This window comes from Camelus bactrianus, chromosome 12 (genome assembly GCF_048773025.1).
Source record: "Camelus bactrianus isolate YW-2024 breed Bactrian camel chromosome 12, ASM4877302v1, whole genome shotgun sequence".
Classification (NCBI taxonomy): Eukaryota; Metazoa; Chordata; class Mammalia; order Artiodactyla; family Camelidae; genus Camelus; species Camelus bactrianus.
This window is the reverse complement of record NC_133550.1, coordinates 38,148,825-38,172,747: the sequence shown is the minus strand read 5'-3', so window position 1 is coordinate 38,172,747 and position 23,923 is coordinate 38,148,825. Positions and strand designations below refer to the sequence as shown.

General features: G+C 40.8%; 1 protein-coding gene across 2 annotated transcripts in view; it reads left to right on the top strand.

The window, feature by feature from the left end:
• Positions 1-23,923, top strand: part of CFAP54 (cilia and flagella associated protein 54) — a 272,419-nt gene that overhangs the window by 113,343 nt on the left and 135,153 nt on the right. For both annotated transcript variants that reach the window (XM_045522505.2, XM_074375255.1), the window contains exons 36-43: positions 993-1,220; positions 3,914-4,137; positions 4,238-4,373; positions 7,636-7,744; positions 18,390-18,542; positions 20,496-20,690; positions 22,547-22,634; positions 22,933-23,142. In XM_045522505.2, the coding sequence (XP_045378461.2) occupies positions 993-1,220; positions 3,914-4,137; positions 4,238-4,373; positions 7,636-7,744; positions 18,390-18,542; positions 20,496-20,690; positions 22,547-22,634; positions 22,933-23,142 (1,343 nt within the window). The remainder of the gene's footprint in view (positions 1-992; positions 1,221-3,913; positions 4,138-4,237; positions 4,374-7,635; positions 7,745-18,389; positions 18,543-20,495; positions 20,691-22,546; positions 22,635-22,932; positions 23,143-23,923) is intronic.

Sequence of the window (23,923 nt, the reverse complement as noted above, 5' to 3'; positions counted from 1 at the left end):
CCTCACGAAATGAGAGGTAATCTGTCCTTTCTAGACAAGGAGGGAATGCTGAAGTTCCCATATTCTTCGTGAAGTGGAGAGAATGACTTTTTAAAAATGTAAAGCAAACTCACGTCATCTCCCTTGACCCTGAGCGTTATATCGTGTCTTCCTTTCCACCAGCTCTGGGCCCTACAAGGTCTGGGTCCTGCTCACCTCTCAGAACTCTGCTCCTCTCGCTCTTGTGCAGTCCACTTCCCTCTGTGGTCCTGAGAGCACTAAGCTTGTTCCCTCCTTAGGTTCCCTTCCATCATTTACACTTGCTGTTCCCTCAGCCCCACATGTTCTTTTCCTCCCAACACCCTCGCCTCCCACCCTCCTTTACATGACTTGTTCAACTCAACATTCAGGTCTCTGCTCCTGTCACCTCCTCAGAGATGACTTCTCTCCTGACCACCCTGTCTAAAAGGACCCGTCCTTTAACCCTCATCAGGTTCTGACCCATTTCTGCCTTATTTTCTTTTACAACCCTTGTCATTCCCTGAAACTGTATTTTTATTTGTGTGCTTATCTAGTGTTGGTCTCCCCTAATAAATGGAAGCAGCATGAGGGCAGGCCCGGTTTCCCTTTCTCACTGCGATATTTCCAGCTCCCAGAACAATGGGATGGGTGTGTTGGAGTCAGACCACTGGTGTGCAGATCCTAGCTCACCGCGTAGTAGACTCACACCCTTGGGCAAATTAGCCCCATGCCTCCATTTCTTCATCTGTAAATTGAGTAAAATGTGAGTGCGTACTTACTTCCTAGGCACTATCAGTAGGATGAACTGTGGTAATGCTTGTCTTAAGTAGAGATGCTTGTCTTACGTAGAGGCTAGCACGTGTAAGTGGCTTATAACAAATGATGTTAGTTATTTTTATCATTGACGTATAATATTTGCAGAAAGATGAAGTCATTCAGAGATCTGTAACTTTGGGAACTTTGGCTTCTTTTGAATGTTGTGTTTGTCTTAGGTTCTTGCTCATCGTGGTGGCTATTGGACTTTGCTTCAGAACTGCTGCCGGGCCCTTTGGAACTTTACTCAGGAGCTACAGATACTTCAGAAACAAGCAGTGGATCTGTATAAAATGTTTCCTATTAGCCAGGATGGTTTCCTCTGTATCTCTGTTTTACCATTCTATTTGGGAGCAGAATTACTTATTGATATGTTAATAGAACTACAAAGTGTCAATTCTATTAAGGTAAGAGTATTTGAATAATTATTTTATTGTATTCAATTAACAGATTTTTGTGCACAATGCAGCTTGGGATAAGTAGAAATTAATATTTTGGTTGAATTGTTATTTGGTTTATCTGTATTTCATTTGCTTCTCATTGTTACTTGGTTCACAGTATATAACTTACATTGATGTTAATTACAAATATCTTGGTCTGAAAATTCAGGTTCTTAAATGGAATGGAAAGTAACATTTACTAAGCTCCAGCTTCTACATAAATTAACCTAAATACATTTAATCCTCATAGCAATCTTTTTGACAGAGAAAGAAGCAGACCCTAAGACAGATTGTGTAGCTTATTGGTTGATTTTTATTTCATTGCTTTATCTGTTCCAGTTCTGTTACTCTAGATGTGGTAGAATTTGCAGCCATTTCAAATTTACCACACTGTGGTTTAAAGCATGAAAATAAAATAGAAAAAAAATGCAAACATTGTATAACCTATAACACTGAAAATTAGTAAACACATAAACACATTGAGTCATGGAGTTTATAACATTTCCAGACGTAAAATATATGACAACAATAGCACAAAAGACTGGGAGGGCAAATAAAATTAAACTGTCATAAGTTTTTAAACTTTGTATAAATAAAAAGTGGTACAATATTAACTCTAAGTGGAATGTGGTAAGTTAAGGGTGCATTTAATAATCTGCAGAGTAACTACCAAGAAAATAGATATAGCTAAAAAGCCAAATGGAAGCTAAAAGTAGAATGGAAGGACTAAATAATAGTCAACTAAAGAAGGCAGGAAAAAAGGAATACAAACACATGGGACAAATATGAAACAAATAGCAAATAATAAATATAACCCAATTATATCAATAACTATATTGGATAGAAGTGGATTAAACACCCCAGTTAAAAGGCAGAGGTTGTCTGGATAAAAAAGAGAGACATGTACTTGCTCATAAGGGATGCACTCTGGATATAAAGAAGCAGATAGATTGAAAATAGAACAATGAAAGAATTATACCGTGAAAACAGTAAGGATAAAAAAGCTGGTGAGGCCATATTAATATTAGATTAAATAGTCTTCAAATCAAGAAGTATTTTTAGAGATAGAGACATTTTATAATAAGAAGATCAGTTAATCAGAAGACATATTAATCACAAATGTGTATGCACCAAATCACAGAGATTCAGAATACATCTGGACACCCAAAGCTTGAAGAGCTTCCTGCTTGGTGAACGCATTGATGTGTCAGGTGGGTGTCAGGTCCTGACTCCGCAGGGACAAGTCATGGAAGCTCCTCATCTTGGACCCTTTTACACTTTGCCCTATGCACCTCTTCAGTTTGGCTGTTCCTGAGTTGCATCCTTTACAAGAAAACTGTATCAGTAAGTTCTGAGTCATTCTAGGAAATTATTGAACCTGAAGGGTTCATAGAAACCCCTGAGTTTATAGCCAGTCAGTCAGAAGTGCAGGTGACCCTGGCCTTGTGGCTAGTATCTCAAGTGATCACTGAACTCTTAAACCTGTTGAGTCTGACCCTAATTCTGGAGAGGTTAGTGTCAGAATTGAAGTGCAGTACATTGAGGTGGGTTGGAAACAGGGCAGAAGGCACATGGTGTGTTCACCAAGATGGATCATTGCAGAGTCAAAAAATAAGTCATAATTTACAATAGCCAAGACATGGAGGCAACCTAAGTGTCCATCAACAGATGATTGGATAAAGAAGTTATGGTATATTTACACAGTGGAATACTACTCAGCCTTAAAAAATAATGCCACTTGCAGCAACATGAATGGACCTGGAGATTGTCATACTAAATGAAGTAAGCCAGAAGAGAAAAAAATACACTATATGAGATCACTTGTAGCTGATTATGGGTACGTGGGAACTCATTATGTTCTTTTCTCTACTTTGGTAAGTGTTAGAAAATTTTTTAATAAAAAGTTTAAAGAAAATTTACACATGGCCCACACTAAATCTTCAAAACTTAGAAACTCTTGGTCTTGACCATGCCAGAAACCTCACTCTCTATATGCTGTTTTGTGAATTTCTAGGGGTGCACACAAATGTCTCAGGGACTTGAACAGGAAATGAACAAATGGTTACATAGTCACTCTTCAATTTAGGCAAAAAAAGAGTCTTCTAGAAGATTTTCTTCTCCATAAGTTTGACCTTTGCACTAGGAAATTTGACATATTATTCTACAAAATGACTGTAACCAGAGTATGAGGGAAACTTAATTATTTGTATATACTAAACATTGTTTTTCCTCAAAACTTTACCTTATTTATTGGTTTAATATCCTTACTTAAATAGTGACTATGTACTGGAAAGTATAGTCCTCAGTCTGTGCTACTACGGTAATGACTAGTCGTATGTATCTATTTACATTTAAGCTTAAATTAATTAAAATTAAATAAAATTAAAAATTCGGCTGCACTAGTTACTTCAACAGCTCAGTATCCACATATGTTTAGTGGCCACTGTATTGAATAGCACACATGTAGCACATTTCTGTCATCACAGAAGTTCTGTTGGATAGTATTATCAAGCTTTGATTTGCATAATAAAAAGATTAAACATTTTTTTCTGTTCATTTCTTTTCTATGTTATATTTTTAATCTACACATTCAGTGTTCAGAAAAAACGTGTAGTAATATCTGAAATTGCACAATTTATTTTTCAATGTGCTACTTACAGATTATTGAAGAAAAAGGAGAATTCAGTGTTCCAAGTTGCTACGGAAATATTAAATATGATAACGGTGGTTCTAGCCTTACTTTTGAGCATCCTCTGGATGATGTAAATGTGGTTGATTTGAAATGGATCCATGATTTTGTATTAAAATCTCTGGAACTTCTCTATCAAGTAGAAAAATGGGAAACTCTAGTATCACTTGCCATTCAGTTTAATATGATTTCACAGTAAGTAACGGCATAAGGGTAGTTAACAGTGCCAGGTGACTTCATTGGAAAATGGGTTTCTAATAATGTTTCTATTTAATATATTTTTACTCTTGTCTAGTGAGAGATACACAGAGCAAGTGACACCACTCCTGGTGTATGCACAGCGCCAGCTGCTTCTGCGAATATCCAAGCTCAAGGGCCCAGATACTACCCAGCAACCTTGTGTAAGATACGAGACTGAATATGATCAGAAGGTAAGTTTGGCCTTATTATTCATGTAGTTGTGATTTCTTATTAGTGCACATATAAATAGCAAGGTTTAGGAATCAGATAAATGTTACTGTTTTCACTTAGGCATTTATCATTCAAGTCAGCAATTATTGACTGTCTGCTCTGTGCCAGTGTTTTCCAGACACAAGGTAAACAAAAATTAAGTCCTTTTATTCAAGGAATTTATATTCAGCTCAGGGCTGATTTACCCATTAGGCACAGTGGGGACAGTGGCAAGGGCCACAGTGCTTTTTTAGGGGCCACTAAATGTTTTAATTTCTGTTAAAATAAGAGGAAAAAAGTAACTTTTAGGTCAAAGAAAATATTTAGATTTTTATAATTCACATATTTATGTTGATACCAATGCAGTCATAAAACATAATTTGTAATATTTTTTGATGGAGCAGTGGGCCCATGAAGGCAAAAGTGCCTAAGGGCCATGGACGTCATGGTGCAGCTTTAAGTTAGGGGGAGAAAAGAGATAAGTAAATAATCTCATTTATTAATTTAATAAATGTGTATTGACTACCTAATATTAGGACCACTGCATTCAGTTGTGTAGTCTTTGTCCTGTTCAAGGGCCCTGTCATACGGCAGGGCTGATCCGGTCGCTGCCCCACACACCAGTCCATGTGCTTGGGGGGTTGCAAGCCACCCAGTGAGGACTGCGTTTCCTCCTCCTCACAAAGATTCCTTATGGCCTTGGCAAATTCTCACCTCCTGCGTATTTTACCTAGAGAGAATACAGTCTGAGTTCTTGCTTTATGGAGGTTTATTTCAGAGTGGTGGAGGTAGGGCCAGATGATAAACAGGTAAACAGATAAATAAAAAGATTTATGATCATCATAAATTCTCTGAAGAAAATAAAATAAGTCAATGGGACAGAGACAGGCTGGGGTGGGAGTGGAAAGTTGAGCGAAGGTGATCAGGAAGGCCTCTCAGAGATGGTAGCACTTGGTGAGGAGGGGCCAGCCATACAGTGGGAAAGAGCGATCCAGCCCAAGGAGGAACAAGGGCAAAGACTCAGGCCCGGGACAGGAGGAAGGCCCTGATACCACAGTGTAGCAGACGAGGGAGGGAGAAAAAGAAGGGGCTGCTTCTCCTGAGTCCTCTTGTTTGCCTATTCCTCCTCTCCCCAGTGTCTCTGTGTTAGTATATCCCAACACTCTGTTCTCAGTCCTCCTGTCTTCTCTATCCACATATTCTCCCATGATGAGTTAATTCAGTCTGTGGCTCTGTGTAACATCTTCATGATGATGGCCATCAAAATGACATCTCTGGTCCAGACCTTTCTTCTGAATTCTATGCTGACATATCTAACTGCTTATATCAGTCAAGGTTCGATCAGAAGAGCAAAACTAGTAAGAATTGTCTGTCTGCCTATCTATTTATCTATCTGTCAAGATTTATTACAAGGAATTGGCTTATATGATAATGGGGGCTGGCTGAGCAAGTTTAAAATCTGTTGAGTAGGCAGTCAGAATCATGAACAAGAAGGAACCCTACAGGTGTGGCAGAAGCTGTTATCCATAGGCAGTTGGTGAGGGAGGATCCAGTGAGGAGAGGGCAGTTGTATACCTGGATGCTCTTTGGAGTTTGGAGTCTGAAGACCTCCAGCAGGTCAAGGACTCACCTGATTAGGTCAGGCCCACCTAAGATAATCTTCCTAGTTTAAAGTTCATTTATTAGAGACTTGAATTAGTATCTGCAGAATTGCTTCACAGTAGCACCTAGAATAGTGTTTGATTGAATAGCTGGTTTGAGGTGTGTGTATGCTATGAAATGGATGCTTCCCTTCCTCTCATCCTCATAATATAGCCTTAACTGACTCATCAAAAAAAAAAAAAAACCATCACACTGCCTTATCAACATCATCTCTTAGATATTTAAGACACTTGTCCAATTTGGTACATCTCAAACAAACACGTTCTGCCAGGTCTTTCCCACTTCAATTGATGACAACCCCATCCTCCTAGCTGCTCAGGCCAGACACCTTGGAGACATCCCTGACTCCTCTCTTGCTTTTACATCCCACTTCAAACTGGTTACCAAATTCTCTCCCTTCAGAATCTATTCAGAATCTGAACACTTATCACTGCCTCCACCGCTCCTGCTCTGATCCAAGCTACTGTTATGTCTGCTTGGATTAATGCAATGACTTCCTAATTAGTTTTCTGGCTTCCAACCTCCTTGAACCCCTGCCTCCAGTGTATAGTCTGTTCTCAACAGCATATAGAATGACCTGTCAGACCATGACATTCCTCCCCTTTAAACCCTACAGTGGCCTCCCATCTGACTGAGTTAAAATGAACATCCTTGTCATGGACTTAATGCCCCATGTCACTTAACCCCCAGTAACTTAATCACCAGTAACTTCTCTCTACCCCTCTCCTGCTAGTTTCAGCTTCTCTGTCTTTCTGTTCTTTGAGAAGACCCTACCTTAGGGTCTATGCTGGTTCCCTGCTTGGAATGCTCCCCCTTCACCAGTACCCACATTGATTTTTCCCTCATCTTTTCTAGGCTTTGCTAAATATAAGGCCTTCTTAGACTGCGTTTACATCTCATTGTAGGAGCACCTACAAGGGACACTAAAGGAAAAGTATCTACATCAGACTGAAGTTTGGGAGGGTTGTGTTTTGAGCAGTAGGTTAGTTCAGCGGGTGGGAGTGGAGAAATGGAAATAACAGGATCTTGGACCTTTTGAAAGAATTTCCTTATGTCTAAAAAAAGTTCTATTTTCAGATATTTTACAGTTTGAGGACTCAATTATCTGTTAAAATATATTTTTAAAAATACTATAGAGGTAGTCAGTTCTGAAAAACTTCACTGGGGAGATTTAAATTGCATTAATTGTGAGTAGGGTGGATAAATCTGCCATGGGAAAAGCAGCCTCTATTTTAAATATGTTTCAATGTACATAATGGAAGATACATTTAGACATGCGAATTTATAGAATATCAGAAAATCACATTCTAATTGCTCTACATAATTTGCCTAATGCTTTTCCAGCTGTGCTGTACAAAAGAAATGAAAAATCATGTAACCACTTTTTTCTCCCAGAAAGTTCTCGTGAGTTAAATGCTACTCTGGGGCTTTTATTTGAAGCATCTTTTTGTCTGTCTGTCTGTCTGTCTGTCTCTCTTTTTTTTTTTTTGACAAATGAAAAATAAGATGAACATTTCAAGTAAGCCAAATTTTTGGCTATAAATATCCAAGTAATATTTGTTTTCATCTTTGTTTTTTAAGATAACCTGCCGAAATTTCATTGGGAAACAGCTCAAGATTAATCTACCAGCCAGTGAAGTGAGAACTACAAGAAAGGGCATGGATTTCCTAAAAAAGCTTATCTATTCAGGTTGGAACGAATTTTCACTTGAAACTTTCTGTTTTCTTCAAAGCGTGGTTTGCTTTTGTGTTCTATATGCTAAGTCTTCCATAATTAAAATGTTTGCAAAATTTCTTTTGCAGATTTATTTGACTGAAAATAATCCATTTGGTATTTACCATCTTATGTTGCTATAAATGTCACTTAAGGGAGATTAAAGCACATGTTCTTATTCGTGTAATCTGTAAAAGAAGGGACATAAAAGAAGGGAGGGAAAGGAAATTGATGGGGAAAATAAACATGGGAAAAGACCGTTTTGTACATTTTCCTTGTTTTTTAATCTCACTTGGGAACTCTTTAAATTGACCTTTTGCTATTTTCTTTGTCCTGTCTTGACTCCCATAATAACTTCCATTTCCATAATCAGCAGAGGTTGTTCTTTTATTGGCATTACCAAGGTTAAGTTGTATGTCTTTTTATAAGAGTGCAGGAGAAGATGTGAACATCATGACTCCTTTGCTGTTGGTTGGTAAGCCCTCTGGGAATGTTTTGGCATGCAGCTTGTAGGAATGAGGCAAAAGGATAAGATGAAAATGGGAATAATGCCTTCTCTCAATTGCACTTTTCGTGTGTCTGTGTTTCCAGCATAGGAAAGAAATGCAAGTCTTCCCTCTGAAGTGTTAGGATTCTTCCATTGATTTTAGGCATGTATGTGTGTATGTGTGTAATCATTCACTCATTCATTCATTTACTGAGTCAGTCAGGCAGCTGTTCAGTCAGTCAGCAAACATTTATTGACTATTAGTGTTAAATGCTGTACTAGGTCCTGAGAACATAAAGATGAATGAGACTAAATATTTGTTATCCGGTTTACAGCCCACAGAAGGAGACTGATAAATAGACCAGAGATGATAGTGTAGAATGATAAGGTCTGTAATATTGTGACTGCTGCTGCTGCCATAAACAGCGAACATCACTTTTGAGCAACTCAACGTAATTTAGTGGGGCTCACGTAAAAGGAAAAGACAGAAGCTGAGGTTGGAAGGGTTGTCAGGAGTTGGATGATGAAGGGTCTTAAAAGGTATAGAGATTCAGATTTATCTGGAGAGCTGAGGGGAGCTAGTTACAAGGATTTCAAGAAGGAAAATGATATGTTCTTGAAAGAAACTTTGGCACCAGCACGGGACGTAGGTTGGGAGGAGATGGCATGGAAGCAGGAGAGCAGCTGCTCCTGACTGTGTGTTATGGATGCGAGGAGGGGCTGGACTTAGGAGGTAAGAGCAGGGGGTGGAAAGACATGTAGTTGTTACAGGAGGGGGATGGATGCGCAGGGGAGCAGTTTGAGTTGCTCTGGCTTCTGGCTTTGTTGGTTACATACATATGATACTTTTACTCTTAAAAAGAATTGAAGGAGGGGCAGGTCAGAGGAGTTTACTTTGGAATTACTGAGTTCAAGGCGTCTGAATGACCGCTGAGTAGAACGGGCCAGATTATGACTGGACATACTGGTGAGGCATTCAGCAGAGATTTGATTTTAGTCACCAGTATGTTGGTAGTGGGTGAAATCAGGGGCTTGTATGAGGTCACCAGGGAGAGTTATGGTGGCCTATATACGTGAAGACGGCCTTACTTTGGAACCTGTGTCAGTCCAAATGGGCTGGGCTATACAGCAGTAACAGTCCCCAAATTTCACTGCCTTAGCACATGGGAATGTCTCATTTTTGCCCACGCTACTGGGTTCAGTGAGGTTGCGGTGTGAGCTACTGTTCATCATGGGTTGATGGAATCTCTGTCTTGACACAAGCTTCCATGGTTGCTTTGGAGGCAGGAGACAGAACACTCATGTTATCTTCTAGGGCAGCTATACTGAGAGGCAGGTAGTAAATGCTCAGGAGCACAGCCTTTGAAGCGAGACCGCATGTGCTTATACTTCATGCTGTGCTAAGGACTTTACGTGTCTTATCTTATTTCATTCTTATAATAGTCCCAGTAAAAGAATTGTTACTATGCATTGGACATCAGGTGCTCTTAAAACTGCTCTGTGAATCTTAGCTTACAAGCATCTAATGAGATAGGTTTGTTATTGTCTCCATTTTTCAGGTAGGAAAAAGAACGTTTTTTATATTCTTTGTATATTTTATAATTTTATATTCATGACTTATGTATAAATCACGTGCTGGCTCTTAAAGCTGATACTTGAAGGTGACACATGTCACTTCTGCTGTTTTGTTGGCTAAAGTCACATGGCCGTGTCTAACTTCAAAAGAGGTAGGGAAGTGTGATCTTACTCTGTACCCTGAGGATAAAGAGATGTAGAATATGTGAAGAGCCCTCCTGATGGTCACAGGAACAAGCAGAGGAAGAGCAGTATCTGAAGGAGATTGGGACGTGGCCCAAGAGATGAGAGTGGTACAGACATGGCCGAGGTGTGAGAGAGCACACAGAAGACGCAGCAGGCAGTGGTCGGAGAGAGGTCACTAAGATGAGGACAGGCTGTCTGTTGGGTTTGGGAGGTCCTTGTCACTGGCCTTTTTGCTATGACAGCCTTGCCTTTGGGTCTTGCTCTAACTGTTTCTCCTTCCTGAAATGTTCTTCCCCATCTAGATGCCTGTCTGATACCCCCCAACCTCTTTTAAATCTTCATGCACATCTCATCTTTCAGTGAGGCTTAGCCTGACCATTCTGTATGAAACTGCACCCTGCCTGCTTCCTTCCAGTTCCCTTTACTCTAATAAATGTATTTATTTTGTTTCTGCAGCACTTATCAGCGCCTATCATTACTGTATAATTGAGGGATTTTTGTACTTACTGATTACTAGTCTGTCTCCCCTGATAAAATGTGAGCTCTTTGAGGCCAAGGACCATTGATTTGCTCATTGATATAATCCAAATGCCTTCCTCAGTGTTTGATACATAGGAGGAACTCAGTATTTATTTGTCAAATGATGGCTTCGTGACTTTAACAAGAGTAACTATAAAGAAATGATGGGGAGAGGAGGGGAAGTATTTTGAGTGGAGGGTGCAGCAGTGGTGAGCTGTGTCTGCACGGAGGCATTGGATGAGAGCTACCTTTCAACGAGCTTAGCAGTGACAGAGAAGAGAGAGGCAGTGGCAGCCAGAAGGAACTGTGGGGCTCAGAGGGCTCAGGAGGACTTTGTTTTTGCGTGTCTGTTTTTAATAGAAGAGGAGCATATTTCTACATTAAATAAAAATAGCCAGGGGAGAGGGAGAGCTTAGAGACAGGAGAGAATGATATTTGATCAGGAGAGGAGCTTGAGGAGAAACAAGGCAGAGTATGGGAAAAATGAGACTTTGCCTTAGACTAGAGGGTGAGACCCCCCTGCTGCCGGGGCAGAGAGGAAGGTGAGACAGGCCCAAGTGCAGGGAAATTTGTAGCTGGTAATGATAGACGTTGAAGGGGTCCTCATCGACTACTGGAGATTTTCTTAATGAAGCTGGGGGTTGAGGGCTCAGCTAGGGTTGATAGGATAGGAGATTTTAGGAAGAGGGTGACTGGGTGGACTGGCCACTGGGAAAAAATGGAGAAGGGAAGATAGAAGGGCTGCAGAGAAGTGTAGAGGGTCCTGTTGAGTGAGGTTGGTGACCCTGGACTTGCAGGTTTTGCTGCCGGTAATAAATCGAACTGTCCCCTCTCCTTCAGTGAACAGTGGGAGGACCACCTACCTGTGGTCAGTTATGTGATGAGTTCCAGTCGAAGAGTATGATTATTCCTTGGGTATTCTCCTTTACTTCATCTTATCTGTTAAAACTCTGGAGATCTCCCAATTTGGGATCCACAACTCAGAGTGTGATTTATACTATCTCCTTCATCCTAAAAAAAGCTGGCAATGAACATGAGAAAAATGTGTTGAAAATGCTTGTTAACAAAACAATGACTAGCCTCTCAGGGATAGGAATAGCATACCTGGCAAAATTCTAGACCTGTGTTCCCTGTAGGTAATTACTGAGATGGGTGCAGTATGTCAGGAAAGCACTTTGCTTGCTGTTGTTAAAGTTACATTTGGAAATACAAGTTGGGACAGAAGGCAAGGTGGGGGACTCAGGCTCTAGTGATCCCGTCGGATGGTTCCCAATGGTGGTGGAAGTGTAGCCAGTTTGAGCAACCATTAGAGCAGGAATATTTGAATAAATCTAAAAAATATTGTATTGGCAGTAATAATTTATTGGGCCAAGCTCTTTATAACCATTATCTTCTTTAATTTGAACAGTCTTAGGAGGTATGTATTATTACGCTTACATTACAGATAAGAAAATTAAATGTTACTAGTAAGTACTGGAACCATGATTCAAACCCTGGTCTGGCTGATTACTCAACCCATATGGGCTCCACCGAGCTACAAAGCCTGTTTACCGTTTGTCCCCTTTCAGGTTAGAGTCTCTTCTAAACTTACAGTACTCAGGAAATAATTTGCTGCCTATCGGTAGTTACGGGGAGACAGATACTTCATTGTGACTTACTGTGATAGTTTCATAATTTTTAGATGATCCTGCGTGGTGACTACAGGTTTTACATTGAGCCATTATCATTACAATTTTGACATCCCTCTTATAGCTCTTCATAAAACTCTAGGACTTCTGTGACTAGGAGCATAATTTGACCCACACTTTTGGGCTTATTAGGCAAATTTTTAAGATGCTCATTTTTTGTCGGTATACTGAATTTAGATCATTAACATGTTCATCAGTATGATAAGTCCCACGTATGTCACCATGACATGTTTGCGATTCTTAAAAGAATTTTTGAAAAGACCAAGTATACTCCTGATGATTTCCACACCAGATCGCTGCTTTATAACATCATAGATTTTTCTTTCGGCGTAACAGCATTTGGTGGTAATGCTTGATACGTCTAATTCTTCAGAACAGATACTGTAATGCTCCAATGCCTGGGAACATTTGGTGTTCTCATTATTTAACAGCATTAGATTCTCCCTCTAGCTGTTTAATAATGCATATGTAATTCGGTATAGTCTCTGTAGGATTTGGAGAACTGTGAATACCTCACTTTATTGATGATTTTTTTTTCCTACGGATGAGTAACTTGCCTGCTTGTTCAAAAGCTTCATAGGGGAGATAACTCTATGAATATGCCTTTTACTGTAGCTGTTTTTGCATCCTGTCTGTGGTCTCTTTCTGAGTTTTGACCTTGTTGGTATTTAAGTTTTCTGAAGGGTATTCAGTCTTCAGGTGTGTTGGAATTTTGAACCCCTTGGCTGGTGTGTTTTATTACTGCCTCTGGGCATGTGGATTTATGTGACCAACTATGTAGAAAGCAGCTCAAATTTTGTATCACTCCCTGAGATCCTTCCTTGGTGGACCCATCATCTGTCCGGAATCATTGGCATTTCCATTTTAATGTCTACTTTGGTCCAATGAGAGACAAAGTAAATCTAGTCTTTGTTTCTCCTCCTGCTCTTCCTCCATCTTCCTCTTACCTATTTCAAACTGTTGAGGCTATTAGTGCCTTAAAGGCACTAAGAAATAGCTTCTTGAATTACCCGTGGAAGTTTTCAGAGAGGAACCCCTTGAGACGGAGATGGCAGGATGAGGCCTGCAAAGCTAATGATATTTCCTTATTGCTTTTTGCATCATTTATCTCATGCAGACAGCCACCAAAACAGCAGCAGAACCCTAATTAGACTACAAGAACGAGGGTATACAAGGGCTTGAAAAAAGGAAAACAAATGAAATGAAAGATACTTTAGGAAAAAAAAACAAACAGGAATGATTTGTAAGCATATATTGGATAAAAAGCAGCAGGATGATTTTATTCAGAGCCCACGTTTTAAAGATGGTGGACATCTCCTCTTCCTCCCATCCCTCTTGTCACCCCCAGTCACTTGCATGCCTTTGTGATTTTTATTCTAGAAGGTACGCTGTGTGAGATCAGAGAGTGTGTTTGTTTTGTCCACTTCTGCGTCCGCAGTGCCTAGCATGGCACCTAGTACCAGTAAGTGCTCAACGTGTATATTTTAAATATGTGACTGACTGTCACAGTGTGAGCCTCCATCTATGCCAGTCCCTTCACACCCAGGTTAGAACAATAACCCTTGGAGGTAACTATTACCACCCCAGCTTTAACAGATGTTTAAAAGGAAGGCCTGGAGAAGGTAATTGACTGTCTCGAAATATTAATATGTGAGGGCTTCTAGCGTCCTCCTCTTTTTTTTCTTGCTTAACTTCTTTCGCTGGTCTCACCCTCTAAGAATCAAAAAATAAAAGCCAAGCTCATCAATTCTTGCAAGAAAAATGGAGTAATAGAGCAGACACCTCTAATCTTCAGGGTGTATAAGGGTTGGGGCAGGAGGCAGTGGGGCGTGCCTTGTCAGGGATCATGCAGGACTGGGCGTACTTAGCGGAAAGAGGATGGTGGAGGCAGGGGAGTGAAGTTGGTGGGGCAGAAGAGTGAGATCTCTGGGGAGTTAATGAGAGCTACTGTGGCTTGAGTATTTAATTCTCTTAAATGTATGATAGGGAAGTGTGTCAAGAATGAAATTGCTGGGAGGACGGATGCTTCTCTCAGTCTGGCCATGATCCTGGCTTGACTAGAGCCTCCAGGATTACTAGACATTAGGGTATAATGAAAGATGTGTCTCTTTGGCCACTGAATGTGACCCCGTGTTACTCATTCCATCAGAACAGGCTTCATTTCTCATTAACTTTTCTTAGGCTTATTCCTGTCCTACTCTCAAAGTGTCTCTGTGCCCCAGTTAGCAGGTCTCAAACCAGGTCATTGCCTGTTACCCAAAATATGATGCCCTCTAGCAAACTGTCTGGGAGAGGCACTGGACTTGAACACTGGTTCTGTCTCTGTTTATTAGGGCTTACGACAAGAGAATGTCCTCCCAGTTCACTTTTTCTCTTTTGTAAAGAGTGATTGGTGTGTACCTCTACTAGTTTGTAAGGTGCTGTGAGGATCAATCGAGATTAAGATCTTGGAAGTGATTGTTAATAAAGTTTATCCCAGACATTTAGCTTTGAAAACTCCTGCCATTCATTCATATAACAAATATTTATTGAGCCACATAACAGGCATGGCTGTAGGTCTGGGGTTTTAGCAGCGGACAAAATGGACAAAACCCCCTGCCCTCATGGAACTTGCTTCTAGTGGCCAGAGACAATCAATAAATAGGTAAAACACAGAGCATGTCAGAGGATGATGGGTGCTGAGGAGAAAAGAGACATTGCTACCATTTTAAACAGGGCGATCAAAGAAGGCCTCACTGAGAAGTTAACAGTTAAGCAAGAACCTTAAGGAGCTGAGGAATCAAGACCTGGGGATATCTGAGGGAAGGACATTCTAGGCCAAAGAGAACCACTGGTGCCAAGACTCTCAGGTGGAAGCATGCCCGGTGTGGGAGGGGGCGAGGAGCAGAATAGTAAGGTCACAGGGTGCCTGTTCATGTTGGGCCTTAGAGGTCGCTCCAAGGGCTTTGGTGTTTGCGCTAGGTGATATGGGAGCCAATGGAGGGTCTTGGACAGGGGCGTGACATGCGATAACTTACATTTTAAAAGGTGTCCTCTGGTTGCTATGTTGAGAGTGACAAGCATGGACACAGGGAGACTGGTTAGGAGGGTGGTTGCAGTAATTCAAAAGGAGATGATGAGGTCTTGCAATGCAGTGGAAGTGGTAGTGGAGAGACCTGATAAGAGATGGTGGCACTCTGGATATTTTCTCAAAGGGGAGCCTACAGGATTTGTGCATTTGATTTGGGACATGAGAGAAGAAGAGTCATTGAGGATGATTTCCACTTTTGGCCTGAGCAGCTGGAAAAATAGAACTATCCTTCAATAAGATGGGGAAAGATTATGGGAGGAGCAGGTATGGGGGAAAGATTAGTAAATCAATTGGGGACCTACTAAATTTGAGATGTCTGTTAAATGCACAGCAGAGGAGACTCTTGGATAGATGAGTCTGTACTTCAGGAGAGTTGGGACCAGAGACGTAAATTTGGGAGCCACCAGCATCTGGATATCCAGATCCATGCAACTAGATGAGGTCATAAAGGGGGTGAATGTTAGTTAAGAAGAAAAGAGAAGCAGTCTAAGGACTGAGCCCTGGGGTTTTCCAGTATTAAGAGGTTGGCTTGATGAGGATGAATTAGCAAAGAGGACTAAAAAGGCGTGTTCAGTGAGGCTGGAAAAGGACCTTTAACCCACGTGAAGAAAGTATTTCAAGGAGGAAGGTGGTGTCAACTGGGCCAAATGCTATTGAAAATTTAAGTGAGAAAAAGTCTAAAAATTGAACCCTAGGTTTAGCTGTGCAAAGCTCCTGGGGGTGAAATGATGAGGGAAAGCCTGATTTAAGTGAGCTCAAGAGAGAATGGGGGACAATGAAATAGAATTTTTTGAGGAGTTCTGTTGTAAAATGGTGGCTTGAGGGGAAGGTAGGGTCAAGAGAGAGGTGGTTTTTTTTTAATATTTTTTTTTCTTTTATAGAAATTTGGATATAGTCACCATGCTATACACTACAGCTTCAGAATTTATTTATCTGATAATTGGACATTTGTACCTTTTGACCACCTCTTTACCCATTTTGCCCACCACCCCATCCCCTGCCTTTGGCAACCACCAATCTCTTCTTTTTAATTTTTTTTAGATTCTTCATATAAGTGAGATCATACAGTACTCGTCTTTCTCTGCCTGATTAATTTCAGTTAACATGATGCTCTCAGGTTTCATCCATGTTGTCACAAATGGCAGGATTTCCTTCTTTTTATGGCTGAGTAATATTCCATTGGGTGTATACCACATTTTCTCTGTACACTCATCTGTCAGTGGACACTTAAGTTGTTTCCATGTCTTGGCTATTGTAAATAATACTTCAATGAATAAGAAATTTTTTTATTTTTAAATTTTTTAAGGTAGAAAAACCCAAAATGTGCTTTTGGGAATGATTCAGCAGAGGGGAAACTTGATGATTTGGAGAGACAAGGAGAATTGCTGGAGTGATGGCCTTGAGGTGTAGATGGGCACAAGTCTGGGGGCTGGGTGGACATGGTGGACTAGGCTTTCATAAAATCCCTTTGAATTGCTTCCATTTATTCCCACTGAGGTAGGAAGCAATGTTATTGGCCCTGGAAGATGAGGAAGAGGTCATATAGCCAGTTAACCACTCCCCTGACGCTACTAACAATGGAACGTTTTCTGTGTCCCTGCCTTGTTTCCATTGCTACCACCTTAGTCAAGTTACAATCATAACAAAGTCTGTGTTGTAATGTCATAGCCACCAGCCTCTTTCTATTGCTGTCTACTGTGTATACATTTGTTGGGTAACTCTTCCTAAAATATTGATCTCTTTGTGCTCAGATCCTGCTCAAAACCCTTGCTTGGTTCCCCATTAAAGAGGATGAAGGTCACTTACTCAGTTAGGGCTTCAGGCTTCTGGAAAACCCTTCTTGGTTCAGAAGGACTGACCATGTCATATTGTGTCCCAAATCACCACCCTTCTTCCTTCTTCCACCCTCTCCTTGCACAAACTAGTTCTGTGACCCCAGGGAAGCTACCAGACTTTATGCCTGATTTTCCTCATCTGTAGCATGAGGACGTACCTCTTATGATTGTTGCCAGGATTCAATGAGACTATCACAATAGTTATTTAGAATAGTTACTGGCATAGTATAAATGCTCAATCAGCGTCAGCTATTCTTAATGTAACTATCTAAAACCACTTGCCTCTTTCTTCCTGATCAAATCTTCCCCATCCTCTGAGACACAGCTGGCATATCTGCTCTCCTGCAAAATCTTTCTTGCTTGTCCTTTCCCCCACTCCACTGATCTCTCTCTTCTTTCTTTCCCTCATTTTAGCATGTACCCAGATTCTCTCTGTAAGGGTGATTCTCATAATCCAGTGTTAGAATGCTTCAGCTAGACTGTGAGCTTCTCGAGGGCAAAGGTCATGCCTCTTACCCTCTTGTAGCCCTGTTCCCTAGCAAGGTGCTGCACTGTCGAGACCTCAGACTTTAGATGCGGTGTTGGACCTGTTCAACTTGTTGAAGAGGTAAATTCCTGTGTTATTCAACCTGACATTTCTTCTTTCTTGTACGCCGGCTTCATGGTGTATACAGCAGGTCTGCAGCCTAACTCGGGACCACCACTTCCTCTCCAAAGACCTTCAGCACCTTTCAGCAACATCTCCCCTTCCTGTCCATTTTTCAGGACTGCTTTTCAGTTCCATACCTGTTAATGACCGCATCTTCCTTTCCCTGCATCCTCCAGTATTAGAAAGCTGTCTTCTCCTGCTCTTAAAAGAGCAGTTGCCCATCTCCAAGCTTCTTTGTTTCCTCCTTTCGTCTGTTTCCCGAGGCACCTTGGCTTTGAAGAGGCTTCTGAAAAGGAGTGGATTACTTCATCTTTTATGATCAGCGAAAGAAAAAGTAGGAGGCTTCATAAGGAAAATTGGCAAGATCTAAAGTTATTTGCATTTCATACGAATCAGAAGTTTTCTAAGTTTTCTTTTTTTAAAAAAAGAACTGTCAAATGTATCCCCCCAAAAATTGATCTGAATGTTGAAACACCTGCTGCAGACCTGGGGGCTTTGAATTTAGCAGCTTTAGTTTGGGACCAAGAAATTCTCTGAGTTAGGAAGTCTTTTGCTGCTTGTTGGCTTGCTGCAATATTTCATCCTTAACGTCACTCTTCTCTTTCCTTTCAGAATACAGCAAAGCCAAAGAGCTCGTCTGCGTGCCCGTGGATGTGACAGACACTTTGAGATGTTTTAGAGAGACCTTGGAAAAATCCAAATATCATAACAGATCAATCCGACACAGCAGAAAGTTGCTTTCGTTATTTCTTGCACAGACCCAAGGTAAACTACAGCCATTCCCGGGCATCTGTGGGGAGTTGATTCCAGGACCCCCTGCAGATACCAACAGTCACAGATATACATGTCCCTTACAGTTAGCCTCCCCTCAACCCCCACCCCCTTCCCCCCGTATCCATGGTTCTGCACCCCAGAAATGGAGGGTGACTGTCCTTGCTCTGTACCCCTTCCTCTTTGCTGATGTGCAGTACCGCCCCGCAGGCCTACCACGTCCTGCCCCCTTCCCCACTTCCAGGCCCGCCGCCTGCCGCCTTCCACTTTCTTCTTGCCTAGTGGATCGCACCTCTTTTCCTCACACTTTATTCCACCCAGAGTGCTGTCTCACTCATCTGCTTTTATGTAGTAGAGTAGATACGGAAACAATATTTGTTCATTTTTGATTCTGTACCTCTATGTTCTTAACCATTTGCTCTGCAAGTATGATGCTACAGTCTTGTTTTATTTTTATAAGTAGGTGAATTGATTCGTACTGAATTAACTAAAATCTTTTACTAAAATACTTTATCAATGTCAAAGAAATGGGTGTACTTTTACATATACATCAACAAAGCTTCTTATTAATACCATAGATTTTGATCTTAGAGATTTCTTTTAGCTTAAAACAAGATATTTGCTATCCTTGGTTACATGACATTTGCTTTCTCTCTTCTCAAAATCTATTGATTTGTAAACTCAGTCAAAGCAAGAATTTGAGTGGTTAAGTGGTTACTGCAGAGAGGAAGAGGGTACTCAAATATAGGCTAGGAAAATCCCAAATTACCTATATTTAGGTTATTTAAAATTTGTTAAAATCCTAATTTTATGTTTATGATCCTTGGTATTCAAATTTATCAGAAAAAATAAGAATAAGCATAAAGAATAAACTTAAGTTAATAAATTTAAAATAACTGTATTTTAGAATTATTAAAATAGATTTAAATGTCTACCTATGATACTAATATTTCCTGGACTGATGTTTTAGAAATTTGACCATTTGTTGTTTACAACCACTGACAGCAGCTTTATTTATGTGTGGATACAAGTATGTATGTATATATGTGTGTCTGTATACAAGTACATCTGTATATAAGTATGCATGCATATAAGTATGTGTATGTAGGTACATATGTATTTGCTGTTGTTGCTGCCCCTTCTTCCCCAAAAAACCACTTGCTACAATATGTACCCACAGTTTTTGGTTGTATTGTCCACAGACTCACATTACATTAAATTGTCTCTCCATAGCACGTTAAAACCTACGTCAAATATGGTGTGCATTAACAGTGGTTAAGGGTATGAATTTAAAAAGCACATACAATTCCTAAGAATGGTTCATGCCACCTCAATCTGAACTTCACCTGATACCGAGATATTTTCAGCAGTTTCTCCCCAGTCCTCGGGCTATAGACTTCAATCCATATTAGCTTTTCTCTCTCTGCGGCTTTTGACTACTTCCCCTAGAATATTTTTCCTTTTTTTCCTGTGTGTTCTCTGATCTTAGAAAGAAACGGGTTCTTTCCTATTTTTCCCTCCTCGGGTCAGAACTACCTGTATGTTGCTTCTCTCCCAGAGGTCTCTGCCCCAGAGGCAAACTAACATCTTTACTGTTGGAAACTCTTAAAAAAAAAAGTTGAACCCAAACTGTGCAGCTTCCACTGATCCCCACGAGGAGCAAAGCATTGTCTCAGCATTTACTTCCCGGCACACTGCCCCTCTGCACTGCTCTTTTTGAACTAACGTGAGTGTTGAGCACATCGACCCACACACCCGGACTCTTCAGAAAGGAGTCAAGGTACTAGGTGTAAGGAAACAGTGTCCCCCAAACTGCCGCAGAGTCTCGGCTCTGTGCAAAATCTCTCCTTCCTTCTCCTTTTCCATCTCTTCTACGTTTTTCCTCCTCATCAACTTCCCTTCTCTCTCCATTTTAAAATTTCTTTTAAATTTTTTTCATAAATTTAGGAGACAAAGGAGGAATGAACAATTTAAAATTTACTACCGGAAAGGTGGAGTTTTGCCTGGGGACCGAAGAGATGCACAGGCCGACCCCCCCCAACCTTTTTCAGGAACACTTCAGAGTTTTCAGCTCAGTGGAGAAAAGCAAACTTCCCTCTTCACAGCTCGGACTCGTAATTTCTTCTTACTATGAAACTATTAGTAAGATTTATTCATTATGTGTTCATTTTCAGTACGATCTTCCATGTTAATGTTGAGATTGCATTTGGTCCTGAAATGTTATCTTTTTAAAAAATATTTTAATTAATTTTTTAAAATTGAGGTGCGGTTGATTTCCCATATTGTGTTAGTTTCAGGTATATAGCAAAGTGACTGAGTTACATATTTTCAGATTATTTTCCATTATGTGTTTTTATTACAAGATACTCAGTATAGTTCCCTTTGCTCTATAGTAACTGAAATGTTATCTTTAAAAGTAGGATGAAAGCGCTTGAACATAAAATCTATCACACTCTTGTAGGCAGAGACAGAGCAGTGTTTAGAGAAGGTGCTGCCAGCCCCTCCCGTCACCCATTTTCCCAGCCTAGCTGTCACCATTGTGAGATTCTAGGCACCCTTCTGTTCATCCCACTTTAACTGAATCTATGAGCCGTTTGTTGAGATGTGGCCACTGTTACGTTCTTTTGCTCTGCCCCAGCTGATTCCATTTTCCTTTCCTTTCCACTTGATTTGGCTTTTCTACAAATTCAGCAGTATATATTCAACCCATGCTGTAGACCCAATGTTTTTTATAAGACATTTTGTAATTCCCCCTTTAGTCCCCAAAATAAAATTTATATTTAATCCATTCTTCCTACACACATTATTTTTTAAAAATCAATATGAAGCTGTAAATATAAAATGAAGACTAAATAAAATGAAATCACTTTATAATAAAAAAAACTATTTGTTAGTATGTAAGTGCTTAGGCTCCAGAGGAATAGAGCAGCAGTCAGATGATCGTCTGTCGTACGTAGGGTGTACAGGACACACGTGAATGTGGCAGCTATGACAGCAGACTGATACATGTGTATTGATGGCTCAAGTACCGTCAGCGTCGTTATTTTTGGTGACCTGATTTTCTAAATTAGCAACTCAAGGTAACTTTGGAACAAAATAAAACATTACAGCGGTTGCATTTCTGGAAAACTCAGAGCATTTTGAAAACATGCAAAAATGCCCTTTCATTGCGTACGATGAAGTTAGATGTTAGACTCTAATAATTATAAACAGGTTTCTCACCTTCTTCCTCACTGTGGGAAAGGTTCTGTGCATTGCAGTCCATTCCATGTCTCAGGTCTTCATCTAGGAGATACCAGCAGAGGTCCCATGGTGACAGCCAATAAAACCCTTCCTCAGGTTTCTAAAATACCATCTCGGGGACAGTGCTGCCCTCATTAGAAACTATTGCCATAGTTGTTGGGGTTTTTGGCTACACATCCTTGAATGGTTGCATTCATCAGAAAACAACAACAGATACAGGTGATATTAAAGGTGGGCTTTTTTGCATTTGGATAAAGGAAGAATCTAATATGCTTTGATCTTGTCACATCCCTGCTCAAAAAACAAACTGTTCGAGGCCTCCCATCTGCTATAGAATAGCATCCACATTTCTCCACATGACATTCAGATTCCCCCATAGTCTTACCACTACCTCCTCCTTCACCCTCCCCAAAAACATACTCCAGCCACACATGACACTTCCGTGTATACCCAGCCCTTTCTTCCATGTGCTCTTTTTCTGAATGTCTCTCCTTCACCAACTCTACCTGCCTTCCTCTTATTCTACTTTCTTCATTTTCCCTGCCCATTAGACCCAGTCTCCCACTGTTCTTCATTCAAATACGTCGTTTGCTCTCTCTCTGTATCTATATCATGTGACATTTAAAGGCTCTATTAGCTCGGAGTTTGCTTATCTGCACAGTTAAGGTGTAATGCCATTTAAAATATTCTTGCAAATATAAAGGAAACAGTTTCCAGGGACTGACATTTGTTCTTTCACTTGATTAAAAATACAGATGTTCTCCAGACCAGCAATCAAAGAAGCCTTAACGTTCAGGCATTGCATGAACTTGGAAATCTTCTCATCTTCGCAGAAAAGAAAAGGTAGATTTTTTAGGAGTCAGTTGAACAAGGAGAACTTTTTTTGTTTGAAAGAAAATTTTAATTGTGAAAAAAACTATCTTTAATAAATTTTAGTTCCTTGGTAAATATTCCATTGCTGCGTTTTATTCATCAAATGCTACCTGAGAGAAATGGTTATGAGTAATACATGGCATAGATTCATTCTCTAACATTTTAATCAAAATGTTTCTTCAGAGCATTTACTTTCCCCCTTTGGAAGTTGGATTGAATAATACAGATCTCAGAAAACATCCTGCTTGATGCTCTGTTTATGTTTTAGGGCTGCTTTTAAATGTTGGAGTCAAGCTCTTGATGACATATTTAGGAAACAAGACGTGCTTCACACATGGAAGGAGTTTGGCACCTCCCCCACCAGTGCTACCAACAGCTGTTCACCTTCAGGTTCCAAAGACTACAGTGAGGAATTTCTGTCGAAAGTTGGCATTTGGGGGTGTTTGCAAGGAGCGGTGATATCAGCAAAGATAGCACAGTGAGTGTGACGACGGGGTGATCTGTGCACTGGGTGGGCTTCCCCTTGTGGGCGGCCCCCCTGGGCCATGTGGACCACCAGCGTTACACACTGGGTTCCTGGGAGCAGTGTCCGTACCATGCAGGGTTATACAGTTTTCTTCTTCATGGTGTTTGTTGCTTACGGCCCACTCCTCCTCCTCCTATAACATCTCCCCCCTGGAATGTGAGCTCCACACAGGCATAGGTCTTTGCTCTGTTCACCAGTGTATCCTGAGTGCCTAGCATGGAGATAGCATTCCACAGCTACCTGTCAAGTGAGTGAATGTGGGAGTGAGCAGTTGGTGTGTGAACAAGAATCAAGAGTGTGGAGGCAGGCCGACTTGAGCCCAATTTAGGAGCCTCCCCAAAAGTCTGGGGCCCTCGGCAAGTCAGTCATCCTCTCTGAGCCTCAGTGTTCTCATCTGAATCTGTGGTCACAAGAATTACATGACACACTTGAGACACCTAGAGCTGCCAGAAGGAAGTACCAATTTGTGAGAAAGTTATTGTCTCTCAATTCTGGAGGCTTGAAGCCCGAGCTGGCAGGGCTGGTTTCTTCTGAGGTCTCCCTCCCTGCGTGTAGGTGGTGGTCTCCTCACTGCGTCCTCATGTGGTCTTCCTCCTGTGTGTGTCTGGTCCTAGTCTTCTCTTCTCCTAAGGAGAGCAGTCCTTCTGGGTTAGGGCCCACCCTCATGACCTCATTTTACCCTAATGACCTCTTTAAAGGCCCTGCCTCCAAAGTCCAGGCACATTATGGATTT